This window comes from Bombina bombina, chromosome 2 (assembly GCF_027579735.1).
Source record: "Bombina bombina isolate aBomBom1 chromosome 2, aBomBom1.pri, whole genome shotgun sequence".
Taxonomy (NCBI): domain Eukaryota; kingdom Metazoa; phylum Chordata; class Amphibia; order Anura; family Bombinatoridae; genus Bombina; species Bombina bombina.
This window is the reverse complement of record NC_069500.1, coordinates 831,242,149-831,261,188: the sequence shown is the minus strand read 5'-3', so window position 1 is coordinate 831,261,188 and position 19,040 is coordinate 831,242,149. Positions and strand designations below refer to the sequence as shown.

Genomic DNA, 19,040 nt, shown 5'->3' with positions numbered 1-19,040 from the left:
TGCTTTAAATTCTGGCAGCTTGATTTTTGTAAAACCCAATCAGAAAAATGCCTTATTAGCTGTTGTGAGTTCCTAATTGGCAATGAGAAACATTCTTTTCCTGGTTTCTGCACATTGTGGGCCACAGTTTGATACGCACAAGTTTATAAACGCACAACCCACACATGCATTACTATAAATTTTGTATGCATATTCTGTGTAATAAAATCTCAGAGACAAAACCGCTTTGAGTCTCAAGCAGAACAATAAATGATAAAATATTGTTTATTAGATATTGTAAAAAAAACAAAAAAACAAGTAAATAAATGTGCACTTTTATACATAAAAAAAAGATAATCGTCATTGTTTGTTCCAAGTGGCGTTTGTATTCAGATAACTCTTAAGATGATTTTTTTGTGGAACCTATGGGTAAATCTTCCCTGAGATGTAGAAGGTATATTGGAAGTGTGTGATGGATGGATTTAGAGATCTGTAGCAGGGCCGCCCCAACTGTAATTGTCATCCTCTGAACTGGAACTCCTCGCACGGTTAAACTTCCTGCGCAGAGCTTCATGTTCATAATTCCGACTGCAGGGAAACAGATATATTAAAGAGGTGCTTCCTAAATCATTTCTAGACTTACATACTTCAGAAGTATGTTAGAGAATCCAGGATTTTTGCTTTATGTTAGGTTATCGATGAGCAAATCAGAAGCATATACATGAAACAATCTCCTAAAAGAAATTCATTCAACTCTAAATGTATGGGGTAGACACAGAGCTAGAATAAGAATAAATGGTTCTATGTTACCGATGTGATAAGATGTGTGGTAAAAAAAATAGCTAAAAAGCATATTTTGGGGCTGATGTACATTCATAGCTCCTAACTTGGGAATCTGTGTGCCCTTAATTGCAGCGAATGGTTAGAGGACAGTGGAAGGCCTGTCAATCACCCAGGGTGCTTTATCTTTACTAACTCAGCGTTCTGATGAGCGAGCCTGTCTTACAAGGGCTCAAAAGCAGCATTAAGCCTGTTGTGTGTAACTACTGGAAACGATCACTGGATGCTTCAATATTAAAACATTTTTTAAAGTTAAAAGCGCAAAAAGAAAATATTTAGTGATAGAATGTTTTATTGTAACTATGCAATGCTCTACTAGGACCTTGCTGAAAACATCTGGTGAGTCAATGGCAAGAGGCATGCGTGTATAGCCACCAATCACCACCTACAGTCATGTGAAAAAAAAAGTGCACCCTTGGAGTTCTATGGTTTTACGTATCAGGACATAATAACAATCATCTGGTCCTTAGCCGGTCTTAAAATGAGGTAAATACAACCTCAGATGAACAACAACACATGACCCATTACACTGTGTCATGATTTATTTAACAAAAATAAAGCCATAATGGAGAAGCCATGTGTACACCCTTACTGCTTCGGTAGGAATTAAGAGGCTAAGTAGTAGCCAGGTGCTGCTAATTAAATTACCTTGATTAACTGATCATCCGCAGCTAATGTGACCACCTCTATAAAAGACAGCTGGTCTGTAACATTCAGGTGTTAACACAAAGCCAAGGAAGGAGGACATCAGCAAAGATCTTAGAGAAGCAATTGTTGCTACCCATCAATCTGGGAAGGGTTATAAGGCCATTTCCAAACGATTTAAAGTCCATCATTCTACAGTGAGAAAGATTATTCACAAGTGAAAAACATTCAAGACAGTTGCCAATCTTCCCAGAAGTGGATGTCCCAGCAAATTCACCCCAAGGTCAGACCATGCAATGCTCAAATAAATAAAAAAACACAATAGTTACATCTCAGACTCTACAGGCCTCAGCATGTTAAAGTTCATGACAGTACAATTAGAAAAAGACTGAACAGGTATGGTTTGTATGGAAGGGTTGCCAGGAGAATGCCTCTTCTCTCTAAAAAGAACATGACAGCACGGCTTAGGTTTGCAAAGGTGCTTCTGAACAAACCACAAGACTTCTGGAACAATGTTCTTTGGACAGACGAGACCAAAGTGGAGATGTTTGGCCATAATGCACAGTTCCACATTTGGCAAAAACCAAACACAGCATATCAGCACAAACACTTCATATCAACTGTCGGTGGTGGAGGGGTGATGATTTGGTTTTGCAGCCACAGGACCTGGGCACCTTGCAGTCATTGAGTCGACCATGAACTCCTCTGTATACCAAAGTATTCTAGAGTTAAATGTGAGGCCATCTGTCCGACAGCTAAAGCTTGGCAGAAATTGGGTCATGCAACAGGACAACGATCCCAAGCACATCAGCAACTCTTCAACAAACGGCTAAAAAAGAAAAGAATCAAGGTGTTGCAATGGCCCAGTCAAAGTCCAGACCTCAACCCAATTGAAATGCTGTGGCAGGACATTAAGACAGATGTGCATAAACGAATGTGCACAAACCTCAATGAACTGAAGCAACGTTGTAAAGAAGAATGGGCCAAAATTCCTCCACAACGATGTGAAAGTCATGCAGAAAATGATTACTTCAAGTTATTGCTGCTAAAGGTGGTTCTACAAGCTATTGAATCATTAGATGTACTAAGTTTTTCACACATGGCTTCTCCATTTTTGATAAATAAATTACGTCACGGAGCAATATGTCATGTGTTGTTGTTCATCTGAGGTTGTATTTACCTAATTTTAAGACCTGGTAAGGACCAGATGATATGTCCTGATACGTAAAACCACAGAATTCAAAGAAGGTGTATACAGATAGCCCTCAGTTTACGCCGGGGTTAGGTTCCAGAAGGAATGGTTGTAAATCGAAACCGTTGTAAATTGAAACCCAGTTTATAATGTAAGTCAATGGGAAGTGAGGGAGATAGGTTCCAGGCCCCTCTCAAAATTGTCATAAGTAACACCTAATACATTATTTTTAAGGCTTTAAAATGAAGACTTTAAATGCTAAACAGCATTATAAACCTAATAAAATAATCACACAACACAGAATATATAATTAAACTAAGTTAAATGAAAAAAAAACAATTTGCTAAACATCATTATAAACCTAATAAAATAATCACACAACACAGATTTCACTTGCATTTTTCTGCAAACAGTTCTTTCTATGCATTCCAATCTGGACTGATTTATAGACAGGAAGATCTTGTTCCTTTTAAATCTGCTCGATAGCTCAGGTCTGGTTAAACTGATTAATTTCAGCTTGCTTGGCTGCAACACAAGCGGACAGCTCCATCTACTGGCTATTTTAATAAATGCACTGCTTCTCAATGCTTTTCAATAGCAGTCACATGACTGGAAAAAAAGGTTGTTATTCTGAAACAGTGTAAATTGAACCGTTGTAAAACGAGGGCCACCTGTACTTTCTTTTTCACATGACTAGCTCACTATAGTGCATTGCTGCTCATTACCCTACCTATGTATGGCTTTTTTAGCAAAGGAGACCAAGCAAATGAAGTAAATTTGATGACAGAAGTAAATCGTATCATCTCTTAAAATTACTTACTGTAAAAAAAAAAAAACATTTGTTTTTATTAAAGGGCCATAATACCCAAATGTTTAAACACTTTAAAGTGCTGCAGCATAGCTGTAAAAAGCTGACTAGAAAATATCACCTAAACATCTCTATGTAAAAAAGAAAGATATTTTACCTCAAAAGTTCCTCAGTAGCCACCTCCCATTGTAAAGGATTTCTAAGCAGCATTTTAGTGTGTCTGTCCTGGGACAGCTGAAAGGATGAGCCTCGTGAACTCTCATATTTCACCAATCAGGTAAAGGAAGCTTACTATGAAATCTCATGAGAGTTAAGTCAAATCTCATGAGATCACAGTAAGAGTTCATGACCTCAGCACTGCTGATGCTGATTGGCTGCTGTTCATTTCTTCATTTTTTTTTTATTTTTACCTGCAGCTGGGAGCAGGTGAAGTATAACTTTTTACACAGAACGTACTCTGCTGGGCTGAGGAGATTGTGAGGTAAAATATCTTCCTTTTTTACATAGAGATGCTCAGGTGATATTTTCCTGTCAGCTTTTTATAGTTATACTGCATCAGTTTCAAGTGATTTAGCATATGAGTATTATGTCCCTTTAAACTGGCACTCAATAGCTTTTCTTGTCCATTTGCTTATATAGTATCTAGGCTTCTTCTATTGCTATAAGCTATGCAGTAGGTGACATATATATAGTGAAAAGATAAGATTTACTATTAAATACTACACAGATAAATTATAATTTAGTAATACTGCATCCTCACTTTCTTACATCATTTTTTTTTTTTAAAGTTTAATACAAGCTTAAAGCTCTTCAACTATATAGCTGACATAGCAGATTCTATTAATTTCAATATTTTCTAAACGCAGAAAAAATATATCATCATAGACTGTATAATTTTTTTAATGTAAAATTAGACATGTGCACAGCGGGAAAAATTTGTTTCGGTTCATTTCAGATTTTTTCGAATTTCGTTTTGGATCGATTCGAATTTGGATACATTTGAATGTATTAGTTTCGGATTCAAATAAATTTGGATGTATTCATTTCGGATTCGATTTGTAAATTCAGTATGTTTTATGTTGATTCAGATGGTTCCAAGTTACACAAACAGAATTATTCCACTGTTCTATCTCACTAAATTAAATTTTTATACTGAATTGTGATTAGTCCATGGCCATCAAACTAATTTGGATTTATTCGTTACAAATGCATTCGGATTAGTTTAGTTTCATTGCTAGGGTAATTCCAAGATTCGAATCTCTGAATTTGGCGAATTCATCTGAATTTCGATTCGGAACTAAGTGAAAAGCACATGTCTATCTAAAATATAAGGCATGAGCCTTGTGAAAATTTGTATGAGGAGTAATATCCTGTGATGCAGACCTCCCAACTGTCTTTATTTGAGAAGTATAACCCCCAATTCTCAGCTCTTTCCTTCCGTGATAGCCATATGTCCCTATTTACAGAATGTCTCTTAGCCCCACCCAGACATGATCACAATCCTATCCCCTCCTAACACAGTCCTGCCCCACAAAACAGGTACAGCACTTCTCAACCTCCTGAGCCTCTAATACCTAGCCGCAAATGTTGGGAGGTAATGGTGATGCTCTATATTTGCATACAACACAAGCAGAAAATAGGAAAGGATAATGTACGTCTGGCATTTATTTAATTGTACCTGTTGCTGGATTCAGGATTCCATTGACCACGAGGCTGTGTCGTCATGGCCTATAAAAAGAAACATTAGTAACGTTGAAAGGACAGTCTACTCCAGAATTGTTATTGTTTAAAAAGATGGATAATCCCTTTATTATCCATTCACCCAGTTTTGCATAACCAACACAATTAATATACTTTTTACCTCTGTGATTACCTTGTAGCTGAGCCTATGCTCAGTTCTTTTTACAGACTTACATTTTAGCCAATCAGTGCTGACTTATATACGTCATGGGAGTGAGCACAATGTTATCTCTATGGCACATATGAGCTAGCACTGTCTAGCTATACAAAACTGTCAAAATGCACTCAGATTTGAGGGGGCATATGAGTCTACCTAGGTTTAGCTTTCATCAAAGAATACCAAGAGAACAAAGCAAATTTGATGATAAAAGTAAATTGGAAAGTTGTTTAAAATTTCATGCCCTATCTGATCCATGAACGTTTAATTTTGACTAGACTGTCCCTTTAATATTAGATAATAATTTAAAAGGGGGTGGGGGGTGTCAGGTGGGAGGGTAATCTCTACACTGAAGCTAAAATTAACTTTACAAGCTGCCTGATTAACCCCTTCCCTGCTGCGAATAATAAAAGTGTGGTGCACAGCTGCAATTAACGGCCTTCTAATTACCAAAAAGCAATGGCAAAGCCATATGTGTCTGTTATTTCTGAACAAAGGGGATCCCAAAGACGCTTTTACAATAATTTGCGCCATGATTACACAAGTTGTTTGTAAATAATTTCAGTGAGGAACCCAAAGTTTGTGAAAAAGTTAACTTTTTTTTTTACATATATGATCGCATTTGGCGGTGAAATGGAGGCATAAAATATACCAAAATGGGCCTAGACAATACCTTGGGTTGTCTATTTATAGATATACTAGTCCTAAAGCCCGTGTACACGGGCCATTTTTTGCAGTACAGCGGTCTCACCCCTTGCTCTCTCTCTATCCCCCCTCTCTTTTGTGCTCTCTCCCCCTCTCTTTGGCGCTCTCTCCCCCATCTCTTTGGCGCACTCTTCCCCCTCTCTTTTGCTGTCTCTCTCCCCCTCTCTTTTGCTGTCTCTCTCCCTCCTCTATTTTGCTGTCTTTCTCCCTCTCTTTTGCTATCTCTCTCCCTCCTCTCTTTTGCGCACTCTCCCCCCTCTCTTTTGCGCACTCTCCCCCCTCTCTTTTGCGCACTCTCCCCCCTCTCTTTTGCGCACTCTCCCCCCTCTCTTTTGCGCACTCCCCCCCCCCTCTCTTTTGCGCACTCTCCCCCCTCTCTTTTGCGCACTCTCCCCCCCTCTCTTTTGTGCTCTCCCCCCTCTCTCTTTTGCTGTCTCTTTCCCTCTCTCTTTTGCCGTCTCTCTCCCCCCTCTCTTTTGCTGTGTCTCTCCTCCCTCTCTTTTGCTGTGTCTCTCCTCCCTCTCTTTTGCGCTCTCTCCCCTCCCTCTCTTTTGTGCTCTCTCTCCTCATCTCTTTTGTGCACTCTCCCCCCTCTCTTTTGTGCACTCTCTTAGACATCTGAGCCTCTTGGCCAAAGTAGTATAATTTTAAGTAGACATTCAATTCTTTTTCCCCACCAAGACTTTTTAAATAAATCCTCTGGCTTCTAATTAATTATTCAACATATGCAAATACCTTTGGCTGCTAAAAATCTCTTCAATGTCCTTGCTGGCTCATAAATTTGACAACCCTTATTTTAAACATTATTTATGGTTTTGTCACTTGCATAAAGTAAATTTTAGTGAATTATATTTTTTAAAAAAATAGTAGGAACACACAAGGGTGTCAGGTTATTGTATTATGTGCAGGCAGAAAAAAAGTATTATACCAGAACAGGGTTGTTCAGATCTCTTTCTTGGACATCACAGATGCGCAAAAACAGATTTTTCTTCTTGAGCAAAAGTGAATTATGCTTCTAGTAAAAGTTATCACTGTTTAAAGGGATACAAAGGTCAAAATTGAAATGTGCATCATGCATGGCTGCATTTTAATTGTAAATAGAAGCATTTTTGTAATATACTTTCATTAGCGAAACAGGTTTTAGTAAAAGTTGTTTCAGTGGGATACGTGCATATGCTACATGTGACTAGAGGATCAGGATACAAAAACCATGCCTGCACTGCTGTTTGAATTCTGGTGCATGGTGCACTTACAGCATATGTGCGTATGCTTCTGAAAACAGTAATAACTTTTACTAGAAGCATTTTTGGTTATGGAAGTATATAGCAAAAATGTATTTAAAATGAAAATGTAGAGTTTTGACTATGCATATGCTTTGTGCACCAGCATTTTAAATGGCATATGCTTAGTGACAAATGATAGAAGCCAAAATCGGTTCTCTAAGCAAACATGATGTTTAAAATGCTAAAGCATCGGACATAGCTAGTAATAACAATTAATAGAAGCACTTTTGGTGATAGAAGTGTAAGGCAAATATGATGAAGTGCATTTACATTTTGGGTGGAAAGTCCCTGTGATTTGGTTCACTTCACTTGTGCCCAAGTGGAAATAGTACAAAATTCTGCAGGCATCAAGAACTGGATTTGGACACACCTGACTCGCAAATTAAGTTATCATGGTCTTTTTGGAAGCATTCTATGAAAGGTAACAGGGTTCCATTCTGATCTTTTAAAGTGCGTGAAGATTTATGGAGAAAACCCTTATATTGACAATAACATTCTAGATCTTTGATAGACCCTTGCTAGAGTCTGCATTCACCTTTGGCACTCTATTTCTGTCCTCAACTGGCGACTGGTTTCTAAATGGGGAGTATGATTCAGTAGGCGACTGTGTTCTGTGGTATGAGGCAGTTTCAGGAGAACATTCTCTGTACTCAGAGTTGGGTTCAGATGGCGACTGGCTTCTATAGTAAAATGACGGTTCAGGAGGCGACTGGTGTCTGTAGAAAGTAGACGTTTCTTCTGGTGAGTTGTCTCTGTAATATGGGAATGAGTGGTCCTGAACTGGTTCAGAGGATCTGGCTAGAGCAGGTTCCCTGAACTCCTCCTCCAACTCATTATCTGTGTAGGCTGCTCCTTCAGCATCCGTCTCCTCGTAGTCACTATTAGCACGGCTGTCGCAGCTCAAGTAGTCAGTAACAGCGGGTGTAGGGTCATCCAGGAGGTCCAGAGGATCTGCAGTTGCATTCTCTATCTGCAGGCAATAGAATTAACAATCAAAATATTGAAAGCGTTCCTATTTATCCTTTATTAAAAAAAAAGTTTGATTAATTCAATATTATTGGTCAGCAGCAGTTACACACATCAAACGACCAATCATAATAAACATGATACATAGGCTGGTACTATTACTTGCAGTGTTATTTTTCATATTTTATCCTCCTACACTTCTGGACACAGTTACAGTGCTGCATGGTCTTTTTTCTCCTTACCAATTAATCTACATTTCTTTAAAAGGAGCAATTTTATTTCGTGAATTCCAGATGTGTAATGTGAACTGGGAGGGCTACAGTTTTCACATTAATAGATAACATTTGTCAGGTTTTAATAAAAACTGTTATTTACTGCCTAGCGGGCCTGAAAACCTCTCTCTAATCATCTCCCCTCTTAACCCCTTTCTTTCCCTTTTCCCCTCTTTAACTTCTCTTACCATTACTGCAGCATGCTTAGCCGAAGTGAAATAACAATATAAATGCTTATGTTTATTCTGATGGTCTTTCTGCTAATAAGAAAAATATTGCAACCAATAAGATATAGATGGTCACCACTGGACTCATCCGACAGTCGCCTTGTAAAGTGAGCTATAACCATCAGTTAACCCTTGTTATTTGTTATATATACTTATCTGAAACTGACAACGGCATTGTGACATGTATGTTAACCAACACAATTAAGCTTAAATTGTCAGGTATTATAAAAATAATAAAGAAAAAGAAATGTAAAAACTGTAATTTACTCCATTGTATTTAGCATTTTTAATGTACTGCGTGCTTGTGTTTTTTGCTGACTGACCTTGTCAGCTCCACCCAGTCCAGCAATGTAGAACACTCAAAAAACTTTAGACACCTAAATACTAAAGTGCAGTTTTTATAGACTGCTCCATCTCATATGATATGAGAGAAAGTTACTTTTCTCTCAGGGTAAACAGATTCAGGACAGAGAACTGGCAATAGAATTCCAAAATGTGAGTAATGTCACATGACCACCTTATTTCTAGAGTTACAATGTGGTGCTAATGATGCGTCTAAAACATTTTTCTATCTCGCCATTGAGGGAATACAGCAGGACATCTGCCATCTGAGAAATGGCTACTACTATATGTGGTGTGATTACCTGCCAGTTCCTATAGCAACACTGGTATTTATAATGCAGTGTTCTCCCCAGGATGTTTTTAGCAGATGCACCACCTGGCTAAAATTGTAGCCAATATTAAATGGTTAGAAATCTTTGCCAAGTATTAGCAAAATAATATACATAATTATAATTAGAGCTATATATGTAATAAAATCAACTTACTTAATTCCTGAAAAGAAGCTTTTAAATATCTTTAAAGGGACATTAAACCCAAAATGTTTCTTTCATGATTCAGATAGAGAATTAAATTGTAAACAACATTCTCATTTACTTCTATTATCTAATTAGCTTCATTCTTTAGATATCCTTTGTTAAAAATATAGCAATGCACATGGGTGAGCCAATCACACGATATCAAGAGAATGAAGCAAATTAGAAAGTTGTTTAAAATTGCCTGCTCTTTCTAAATCATGAAAGAAAAAAATTTGGGTTTCATGTCCCTTTAACTTTAAAATCCACATGCAACAAGCAGTAACGACCGCCCTTAAAATAGGCAGAGTTTATGCAAAATTAATTGATCATCAACATCCAATAGGCAATTGTTTCTGCCCATCTTATTTAAATATTAAAAGGACGCTCTTTATTGAAACCTTGCATGCGCGAGGTTGCGAATGACAATAGTATAATAAGTACCCCTAGACTAAATGATATTTATTTTAGTAAAAGGAAGTCAACTCCTAGACTAACGAGTATTTTTTTAACCCCTAGAAAAACAAGCATGTTGGTTTTTATTTCTTAAAGTAGACAACCGGCAGAGTGACCAGCAATTATTTTTAACCCCTAGACTAACGAGCAAGTTGTTTTGTTCTTAAAAACAGATTAATCGCAGGAGCTCCAAAGATTAAAAGCAACAGCAATTTAGTATGTTAATAATTAACTTTAGACACATCCTAAATTGCTGTTGTTTTTAATCTTTGCAGCTCCTGTGATTAACCTGGTTTTAAGAACAAAACAACTTGATTGTTAGTCTAGGGGTTAAAAATAATTGCTGGTCACTCTGCGGGTTGACTACTTTAAGAAAACCCCCCAACAAGCTCGTTTTTCTAGAGGTTAAATAATGCTGGTTAGTCTATGGGTTTATTTCCTTTTACTAAGATCAAATTGAATTGCTTGTTAGCCTAGGGATACTTATTATTCTTACCTCAAGCAACCTAACACAGATATTTCCCCATGCGCTCAGTGAATCTTCAGTGCCCGGATGCGTCACTCCCAACGTCAAGTCGTAAATGTCACTATTATGATGTCCGCCCTGCTTCCCATGTCAGTATAGGGGCGTGCCCTATTAGCTAGGTATGAGGGGCCAAGATGCGCATGCGGTACTTTTAAAATAATTATATGTGCATGTGGGTCGCCATGATGATTCTACCTAGGTAGAACATCATTATAGGGTCCAGGTAAGGAGATACAAAATAGGTTTGGCAAAATAAAGTTTTTTAATGAGGAATATTTAGATAACAAGTGAAAACGTTTAACAGGTACTTATTTGAAATATGTTATATATATATATATATATATATATATATATATATATATATATATATATATATATAATGACATTTCAAAAAATATTATAAAAGTTTTTGGGTTTACTATCCCTTTAAAGGGACAGAAAAAAAAAAAAAACTCCATCATTTATATAAATTTGAACTATATAAAAGGACAGTAAATATTAAACTTTCATAATTCATACAGTATATAGCATGTCATTTTAAACAACTTTCTAGTTTACTTCTATTATCTAATTTGATTTGTTCTTGTGATACTCTTTGTTGAAAAACATGCCAGAAGCAGCAATGCTACTGGGAGCTAGCTGCTGATCGGAGGTGCAACATATAATGCCTCTTATTGGCTCACCAAATGCGTTCAGCTAGCTCCCAGTAGTGCATTGCTACTCCTTCAACAAAGAATACCAAGGGAATGAAGCAAATTGCATAATAGAAGTAAATTGGAAAGTTGTTTAAAACGGCATGCTCTATCTGAATCATGAAAACATAATTTATGCTTACCTGATAAATTCCTTTCTTCTGTTGTGTGATCAGTCCACGGGTCATCATTACTTCTGGGATATAACTCCTCCCCAACAGGAAATGCAAGAGGATTCACCCAGCAGAGCTGCATATAGCTCCTCCCCTCTACGTCACTCCCAGTCATTCGACCAAGAATCAACGAGAAAGGATAAACCAAGGGTGAAGTGGTGACTGGAGTATAATTTAAAAGATATTTACCTGCCTTAAAACAGGGCGGGCCGTGGACTGATCACACAACAGAAGAAAGGAATTTATCAGGTAAGCATAAATTATGTTTTCTTCTGTTATGTGTGATCAGTCCACGGGTCATCATTACTTCTGGGATACCAATACCAAAGCAAAAGTACACGGATGACGGGAGGGATAGGCAGGCTCATTATACAGAAGGAACCACTGCCTGAAGAACCTTTCTCCCAAAAATAGCCTCCGAAGAAGCAAAAGTGTCAAATTTGTAAAATTTGGAAAAAGTATGAAGCGAAGACCAAGTTGCAGCCTTGCAAATCTGTTCAACAGAGGCCTCATTCTTAAAGGCCCAAGTGGAAGCCACAGCTCTAGTGGAATGAGCTGTAATTCTTTCAGGAGGCTGCTGTCCAGCAGTCTCATAGGCTAAACGTATTATGCTACGAAGCCAAAAAGAGAGAGAGGTAGCAGAAGCTTTTTGACCTCTCCTCTGTCCAGAATAAACGACAAACAGGGAAGAGTTTGGTGAAAATCTTTAGTTGCCTGCAAGTAGAACTTGAGGGCACGAACTACATCCAGATTGTGTAGAAGACGTTCCTTCTTTGAAGAAGGATTTGGACACAAGGATGGAACAACAATCTCTTGATTGATATTCCTGTTAGTGACTACCTTAGGTAAGAACCCAGGTTTAGTACGCAGAACTACCTTATCTGAGTGAAAAATCAGATAAGGAGAATCACAATGTAAGGCTGATAACTCAGAGACTCTTCGAGCCGAGGAAATAGCCATTAAAAACAGAACTTTCCAAGATAACAATTTTATATCAATGGAATGAAGGGGTTCAAACGGAACACCCTGTAAAACGTTAAGAACTAAGTTTAAACTCCATGGCGGAGCAACAGCTTTAAACACAGGCTTGATCCTAGCTAAAGCCTGACAAAAGGCCTGGACGTCTGGATTTTCTGACAGACGCCTGTGTAACAAGATGGACAGAGCTGAGATCTGTCCCTTTAATGAGCTAGCCGATAAACCCTTTTCTAAACCTTCTTGTAGAAAGGACAATATCCTAGGAATCCTAACCTTACTCCAGGAGTAACCTTTGGATTCGCACCAGTATAGGTATTTACGCCATATCTTATGGTAAATCCTTCTGGTAACAGGCTTCCTAGCCTGTATCAGGGTATCAATAACCGACTCAGAAAAACCACGTTTTGATAAGATCAAGCGTTCAATTTCCAAGCAGTCAGCTTCAGAGAAGTTAGATTTTGATGTTTGAATGGACCCTGTATCAGAAGGTCCTGTCTTAGAGGTAGAGACCAAGGCGGACAGGATGACATGTCCACTAGATCTGCATACCAACTACCAAGTCCTGCGTGGCCATGCAGGCGCTATTAGAATCACTGATGCTCTCTCCTGTTTGATTTTGGCAATCAATCGAGGAAGCAGCGGGAAGGGTGGAAACACATAAGCCATCCCGAAGTTCCAAGGTGCTGTCAAAGCATCTATCAGAACCACTCCCGGATCCCTGGATCTGGACCCGTAGTGAGGAAGTTTGGCGTTCTGGCGAGACGCCATGAGATCTATCTCTGGTTTGCCCCAACGTCGAAGTATTTGGGCAAAGACCTCCGGATGAAGTTCCCACTCCCCCGGATGAAAAGTCTGGCGACTCAAGAAATCCGCCTCCCAGTTCTCCACTCCCGGGATGTGGATTGCTGACAGGTGGCAAGAGTGAGACTCTGCCCAGCGAATTATCTTTGATACTTCCATTATTGCTAGGGAGCTTCTTGTCCCTCCTTGATGGTTGATGTAAGCTACAGTCGTGATGTTGTCCGACTGAAACCTGATGAACCCCCGAGTTCTTAACTGGGGCCAAGCCAGAAGGGCATGGAGAACTGCTCTCAATTCCAGAATGTTTATTGGCAGGAGACTTTCCTCCTGATTCCATTGTCCCTGAGCCTTCAGAGAATTCCAGACAGCGCCCCAACCTAGTAGGCTGGCGTCTGTTGTTACAATTGTCCAGTCCGGCCTGCTGAATGGCATCCCCCTGGACAGGTGTGGCCGAGAAAGCCACCATAGAAGAGAGTTTCTGGTCTCTTGATCCAGATTCAGAGTAGGGGACAAGTCTAAGTAATCCCCATTCCACTGACTCAGCATGCACAATTGCAGCGGTCTGAGATGTAGACGTGCAAAGGGAACTATGTCCATTGCTGCTACCATTAAGCCGATCACCTCCATGCATTGAGCTACTGACGGGAGTTGAATGGAATGAAGGACACGGCATGCATTTAGAAGCTTTGTTAATCTGTCTTCTGTCAGATAAATCTTCATTTCTACAGAATCTATAAGAGTCCCCAAGAATGGAACTCTTGTGAGAGGAAAAAGAGAACTCTTCTTTTCGTTCACTTTCCATCCATGCGACCTTAGAAATGCCAGAACTAACTCTGTATGAGACTTGGCAGTTTGAAAGCTTGAAGCTTGTATCAGAATGTCGTCTAGGTACGGAGCTACCGAAAGTCCTCGCGGTCTTAGTACCGCCAGAAGGGCACCCAGAACCTTTGTGAAGATTCTTGGAGCCGTAGCCAATCCGAATGGAAGAGCTACAAACTGGTAATGCCTGTCTAAGAAGGCAAACCTTAGATACCGGTAATGATCTTTGTGAATCGGTATGTGAAGGTAAGCATCCTTTAAATCCACTGTGGTCATGTACTGACCCTTTTGGATCATGGGTAAGATTGTCCGAATAGTTTCCATTTTGAACGATGGAACTCTTAGGAATTTGTTTAGGATCTTTAAATCCAAGATTGGCCTGAAAGTTCCCTCTTTTTTGGGAACCACAAACAGGTTTGAGTAAAACCCTTGTCCTTGTTCCGACCGCGGAACCGGATGGATCACTCCCATTAATAACAGATCTTGTACACAGCGTAGAAACGCTTCTTTCTTTATCTGGTTTGTTGACAACCTTGACAGATGAAATCTCCCTCTTGGGGGAGAGAATTTGAAGTCTAGAAGGTATCCCTGAGATATGATCTCTAGCGCCCAGGGATCCTGAACATCTCTTGCCCAAGCCTGGGCGAAGAGAGAGAGTCTGCCCCCCACTAGATCCGGTCCCGGATCGGGGGCCCTCGGTTCATGCTGTCTTTGGGACAGCAGCAGGTTTCCTGGCCTGCTTGCCCTTGTTCCAGGACTGGTTAGGTTTCCAGCCTTGTCTGTAACGAGCAACAGCTCCTTCCTGTTTTGGTGCAGTGGAAGTTGATGCTGCTCCTTTGCTTTGGCTTTGTCTTGAGGCAGGGCGTGGCCCTTACCTCCTGTAATGTCAGCGATAATTTCTTTCAAACCGGGCCCAAATAAAGTTTGCCCCTTGAAAGGTATATTAAGTAATTTGGACTTAGAAGTTACATCAGCTGACCAGGATTTTAGCCACAGCGCCCTACGTGCCTGAATGGCGAATCCTGAGTTCTTAGCCGTAAGTTTGGTTAAATGTACTACGGCCTCCGAAATGAATGAATTAGCTAGTTTAAGGACTCTAAGCCTGTCCGTAATGTCGTCCAGCGTAGTTGAACTAAGGTTCTCTTCCAGAGACTCAATCCAAAATGCTGCCGCAGCCGTAATCGGCGCGATGCATGCAAGGGGTTGCAATATAAAACCTTGTTGAACAAACATTTTCTTAAGGTAACCCTCTAATTTTTTATCCATTGGATCTGAAAAAGCACAGCTATCCTCCACCGGGATAGTGGTACGCTTAGCTAAAGTAGAAACTGCTCCCTCCACCTTAGGGACCGTTTGCCATAAGTCCCGTGTGGTGGCGTCTATTGGAAACATCTTTCTAAATATTGGAGGGGGTGAGAACGGCACACCGGGTCTATCCCACTCCTTAGTAACAATTTCAGTTAGTCTCTTAGGTATAGGAAAAACGTCAGTACTCGCCGGTACCGCAAAGTATTTATCCAACCTACACAATTTCTCTGGTATTGCAACAGTGTTACAATCATTAAGAGCCGCTAAAACCTCCCCTAGTAATACACGGAGGTTTTCCAATTTAAATTTAAAATTTGAAATATCTGAATCCAATCTGTTTGGATCAGAACCGTCACCCACAGAATGAAGCTCTCCGTCCTCATGCTCTGCAAGCTGTGACGCAGTATCAGACATGGCCCTAGTATTATCAGCGCACTCTGTTCTCACCCCAGAATGATCACGCTTGCCTCTTAGTTCTGGTAATTTAGCCAAAACTTCAGTTATAACAGTAGCCATATCTTGTAATGTTATCTGTAATGGCCGCCCAGATGTACTAGGCGCCATAATATCACGCACCTCCCGGGCGGGAGATGCAGGTACTGCCGCGTGAGGCGAGTTAGTCGGCATAACTCTCCCCTCGCTGTTTGGTGAAATTTTTTCAAATTGTACAGATTGGCTTTTATTTAAAGTAGCATCAATACAGTTAGTACATAAATTTCTATTGGGCTCCACCTTGGCATTGGAACAAATGACACAGGTATCTTCCTCTGAGTCAGACATGTTTAACACACTAGCAATAAACTTGCAACTTGGTTACAATCTTATTTAACAAAAACGTACTGTGCCTCAAAGAAGCACTAAACGATTAAATGACAGTTGAAATAATGAACTGAAAAACAGTTATAGCATCAATCCCTAAAAACAACACAACTTTTAGCAAAGGTTTGTTCCTTAGTAAAGTAACAATAATTAAATTTGAAATAAAAATTACAGAACAACGTTTTTAATCACAGTCAATATATATAAGTCTCACAGCTCTGCTGAGAGAATCTACCTCCCTCCAAAGAAGTTTGAAGACCCCTGAGTTCTGTTAGAGATGAACCGGATCATGCAGGAAATACAAGAGTAACTGACTGGAAATTTTTGATGCGTAGCAAAGAGCGCCAAAAACGGCCCCTCCCCCTCACACACAGCAGTGAGAGAGAAACGAAACTGTCACAATTAAAACAAGCAACTGCCAAGTGGAAAAATAATGACCAAATATTTATTCACTCAGTACCTCAGAAAATGCAAACGATTCTACATTCCAGCAAAAACGTTTAACATGATAAATACCTATTAAAAGGTTTAGTGTACTTTTAACAGAGTAATTCCGGTGAAATACCATCCCCAGAATACTGAAGTGTAGAGTATACATACATGTCATTATAACGGTATGGCAGGATTTTCTCATCAATTCCATTCAGAAAATAAAAACTGCTACATACCTCAATGCAGATTCATCTGCCCGCTGTCCCCTGATCTGAAGCTTTTACCTCCCTCAGATGGCCGAGAAACAGCAATATGATCTTAACTACTCCGGTTAAAATCATAGTAAAAACTCTGGTAGATTCTTCTTCAAACTCTGCCAGAGAGGCAACAACACGCTCCGGTGCTATTGTAAAATAACAAACTTTTGATTGAAGTTATAAAAACTAAGTATAATCACCATAGTCCTCTCACACATCCTATCTAGTCGTTGGGTGCAAGAGAATGACTGGGAGTGACGTAGAGGGGAGGAGCTATATGCAGCTCTGCTGGGTGAATCCTCTTGCATTTCCTGTTGGGGAGGAGTTATATCCCAGAAGTAATGATGACCCGTGGACTGATCACACATAACAGAAGAAAGAACATTTGTGGTATTAATTACCCTTTAAATGTTAAAATATTTGTTTGCATGGGAAAAAAAAAAAAAAGGTTAAAGAGTGTTATTGCGCTTGTTTGTGGGGGATTTTTTTTTAAAAAACATTGCTCTGAAACATAAATATAGTGCTGGTTTAGGGTAATCATTTTACCTTATCTTCTGTAGTCCATATTGGTTTTGCTTGTTCCGTCCGAATTATTTCCTTTAGGTTGCGTAGCCATGAGTCACTTGCTCCGCTTAGGTTGACAGTGGCTGTAAAGAGAACCGTCAAAGACGCCCATGGTCCATTATGAGTAATAGACATAAAAAGGGGGGTGGGGGATGAAATCTAAGTTAAAGGGACATCAAACCCAATTTTTTTTATTTTATGTTCAGATAGAGCATGCAATTTTTAAACAACTTTCCAAATTACTTCTATTATCAAATTTGCTTCATTCTTTTGGTATCCTTTGTGTAAGGAGCAGCAATGCAGTACTGGGAGCTAGCTGAATACATTGTTAAGCCAATGTCAAGAGGCATATATGTGCAGCCACCAATGAGCAGCTAGATCCCAGCTCCTGAGCCTACCTAGGTATGATTTCCAACAAAGGATACCAAGATAACTAAGCAAATTAGATAATAGAAGAAAATTGGAATGCTGTTTAAGATGAGGTGCTCTGTCTGAATCGTGTAGGAATAATTGTGGGTTTTATGTCCCCTTAAAGGGACATTATACACTAGATTTTTCTTTGCATAAGTGTTTTGTAGATGACCCATTTATAAAGCCCATCTGGGAGTGTTTTTGTAAAAATGTATAGTTTTGCTTATTTTTAAGTAACATTGTGCTAATTTTCAGACTCCTAACCAATCCCCAAAGTTTTAGATGTATACTGATGTATACAGACTTCATACTGCTTCTGTTTCTATAATGGGTCTTTTCATATGCAGGGGAGGGGGGGAGGTTCTGCTATCAGCCCCTTTCAGTGGGTGTCCCAGGCTAATCTTATCAATAAAGCTAAACTGGGAGCTTCTAAGTGAGTTTTTAAACAGTTTTACACTGGATTTTTAGATCAGTATCTGTGCATATCCTTCTTTATAGTAGTGTCTATTACATGCAGTTATATGACAATTGGTGTATACTGTCCCTTTAAGCAGAATATGCTCACCAGTAAAGAGGTGAGAGTAGTTCTTCCTTATTTTCACTGCCTGTGTGTACAGACGCCGAGAGCTCTTTTTGGATTCAGGAAGCAACCACTGCCTCATTGCCTTTACACCCTGTCTGTTCTCAGGGTTGCAGAATATAACAATAGGATAGAACTGTACATAGTTTAGATGTTCCACCGCCGTAGGGGTGATATCCAGGAGCGCATGCTTATTCTGAGGGACAGGATAAAGACAGGGAATCAAGAGGTTATTTTCATAAAAGGGATATTACAAGTTCCAAAATAAAATATCCTAATATATAATACATTTTATTATTGCACAGTTGTTTGCACATAACTGTGTGTAGAAGTGACAGCAAAGAGGTTAAACACATGGTTAAAAGACAGATTAAGAGCAGGAATGCACTACTGAGAGCTAACTGAGCACATCTGGTGAGCCAATGACAAGGGGCATGTGTGTGAAGCCAACAATCACCAACTATATCCCAGTAGTGCATTGCTGTTCCTGAGCATACCTACGTATGCTTTTCAAGAAAAGACAGCAAGAGAAAGAAGCAAAATTGATAATAGAAGT

The 19,040-nt window shown here is 39.4% G+C and overlaps 1 protein-coding gene across 2 annotated transcripts in view; it reads right to left on the bottom strand.

Annotated features, from left to right (window-relative positions):
• Window positions 1-246: 246 nt before the first annotated feature.
• Window positions 247-19,040, bottom strand: part of TJP3 (tight junction protein 3) — a 111,919-nt gene continuing 93,125 nt past the window's right edge. For both annotated transcript variants that reach the window (XM_053703130.1, XM_053703129.1), the window contains exons 17-21: window positions 18,470-18,680; window positions 17,476-17,576; window positions 7,885-8,319; window positions 5,143-5,192; window positions 247-567 (exon numbers count right to left, since the gene is read on the bottom strand). In XM_053703130.1, coding sequence (XP_053559105.1) covers window positions 462-567; window positions 5,143-5,192; window positions 7,885-8,319; window positions 17,476-17,576; window positions 18,470-18,680 — 903 coding nt within the window. In that variant the 3' untranslated portion in view covers window positions 247-461. The remainder of the gene's footprint in view (window positions 568-5,142; window positions 5,193-7,884; window positions 8,320-17,475; window positions 17,577-18,469; window positions 18,681-19,040) is intronic.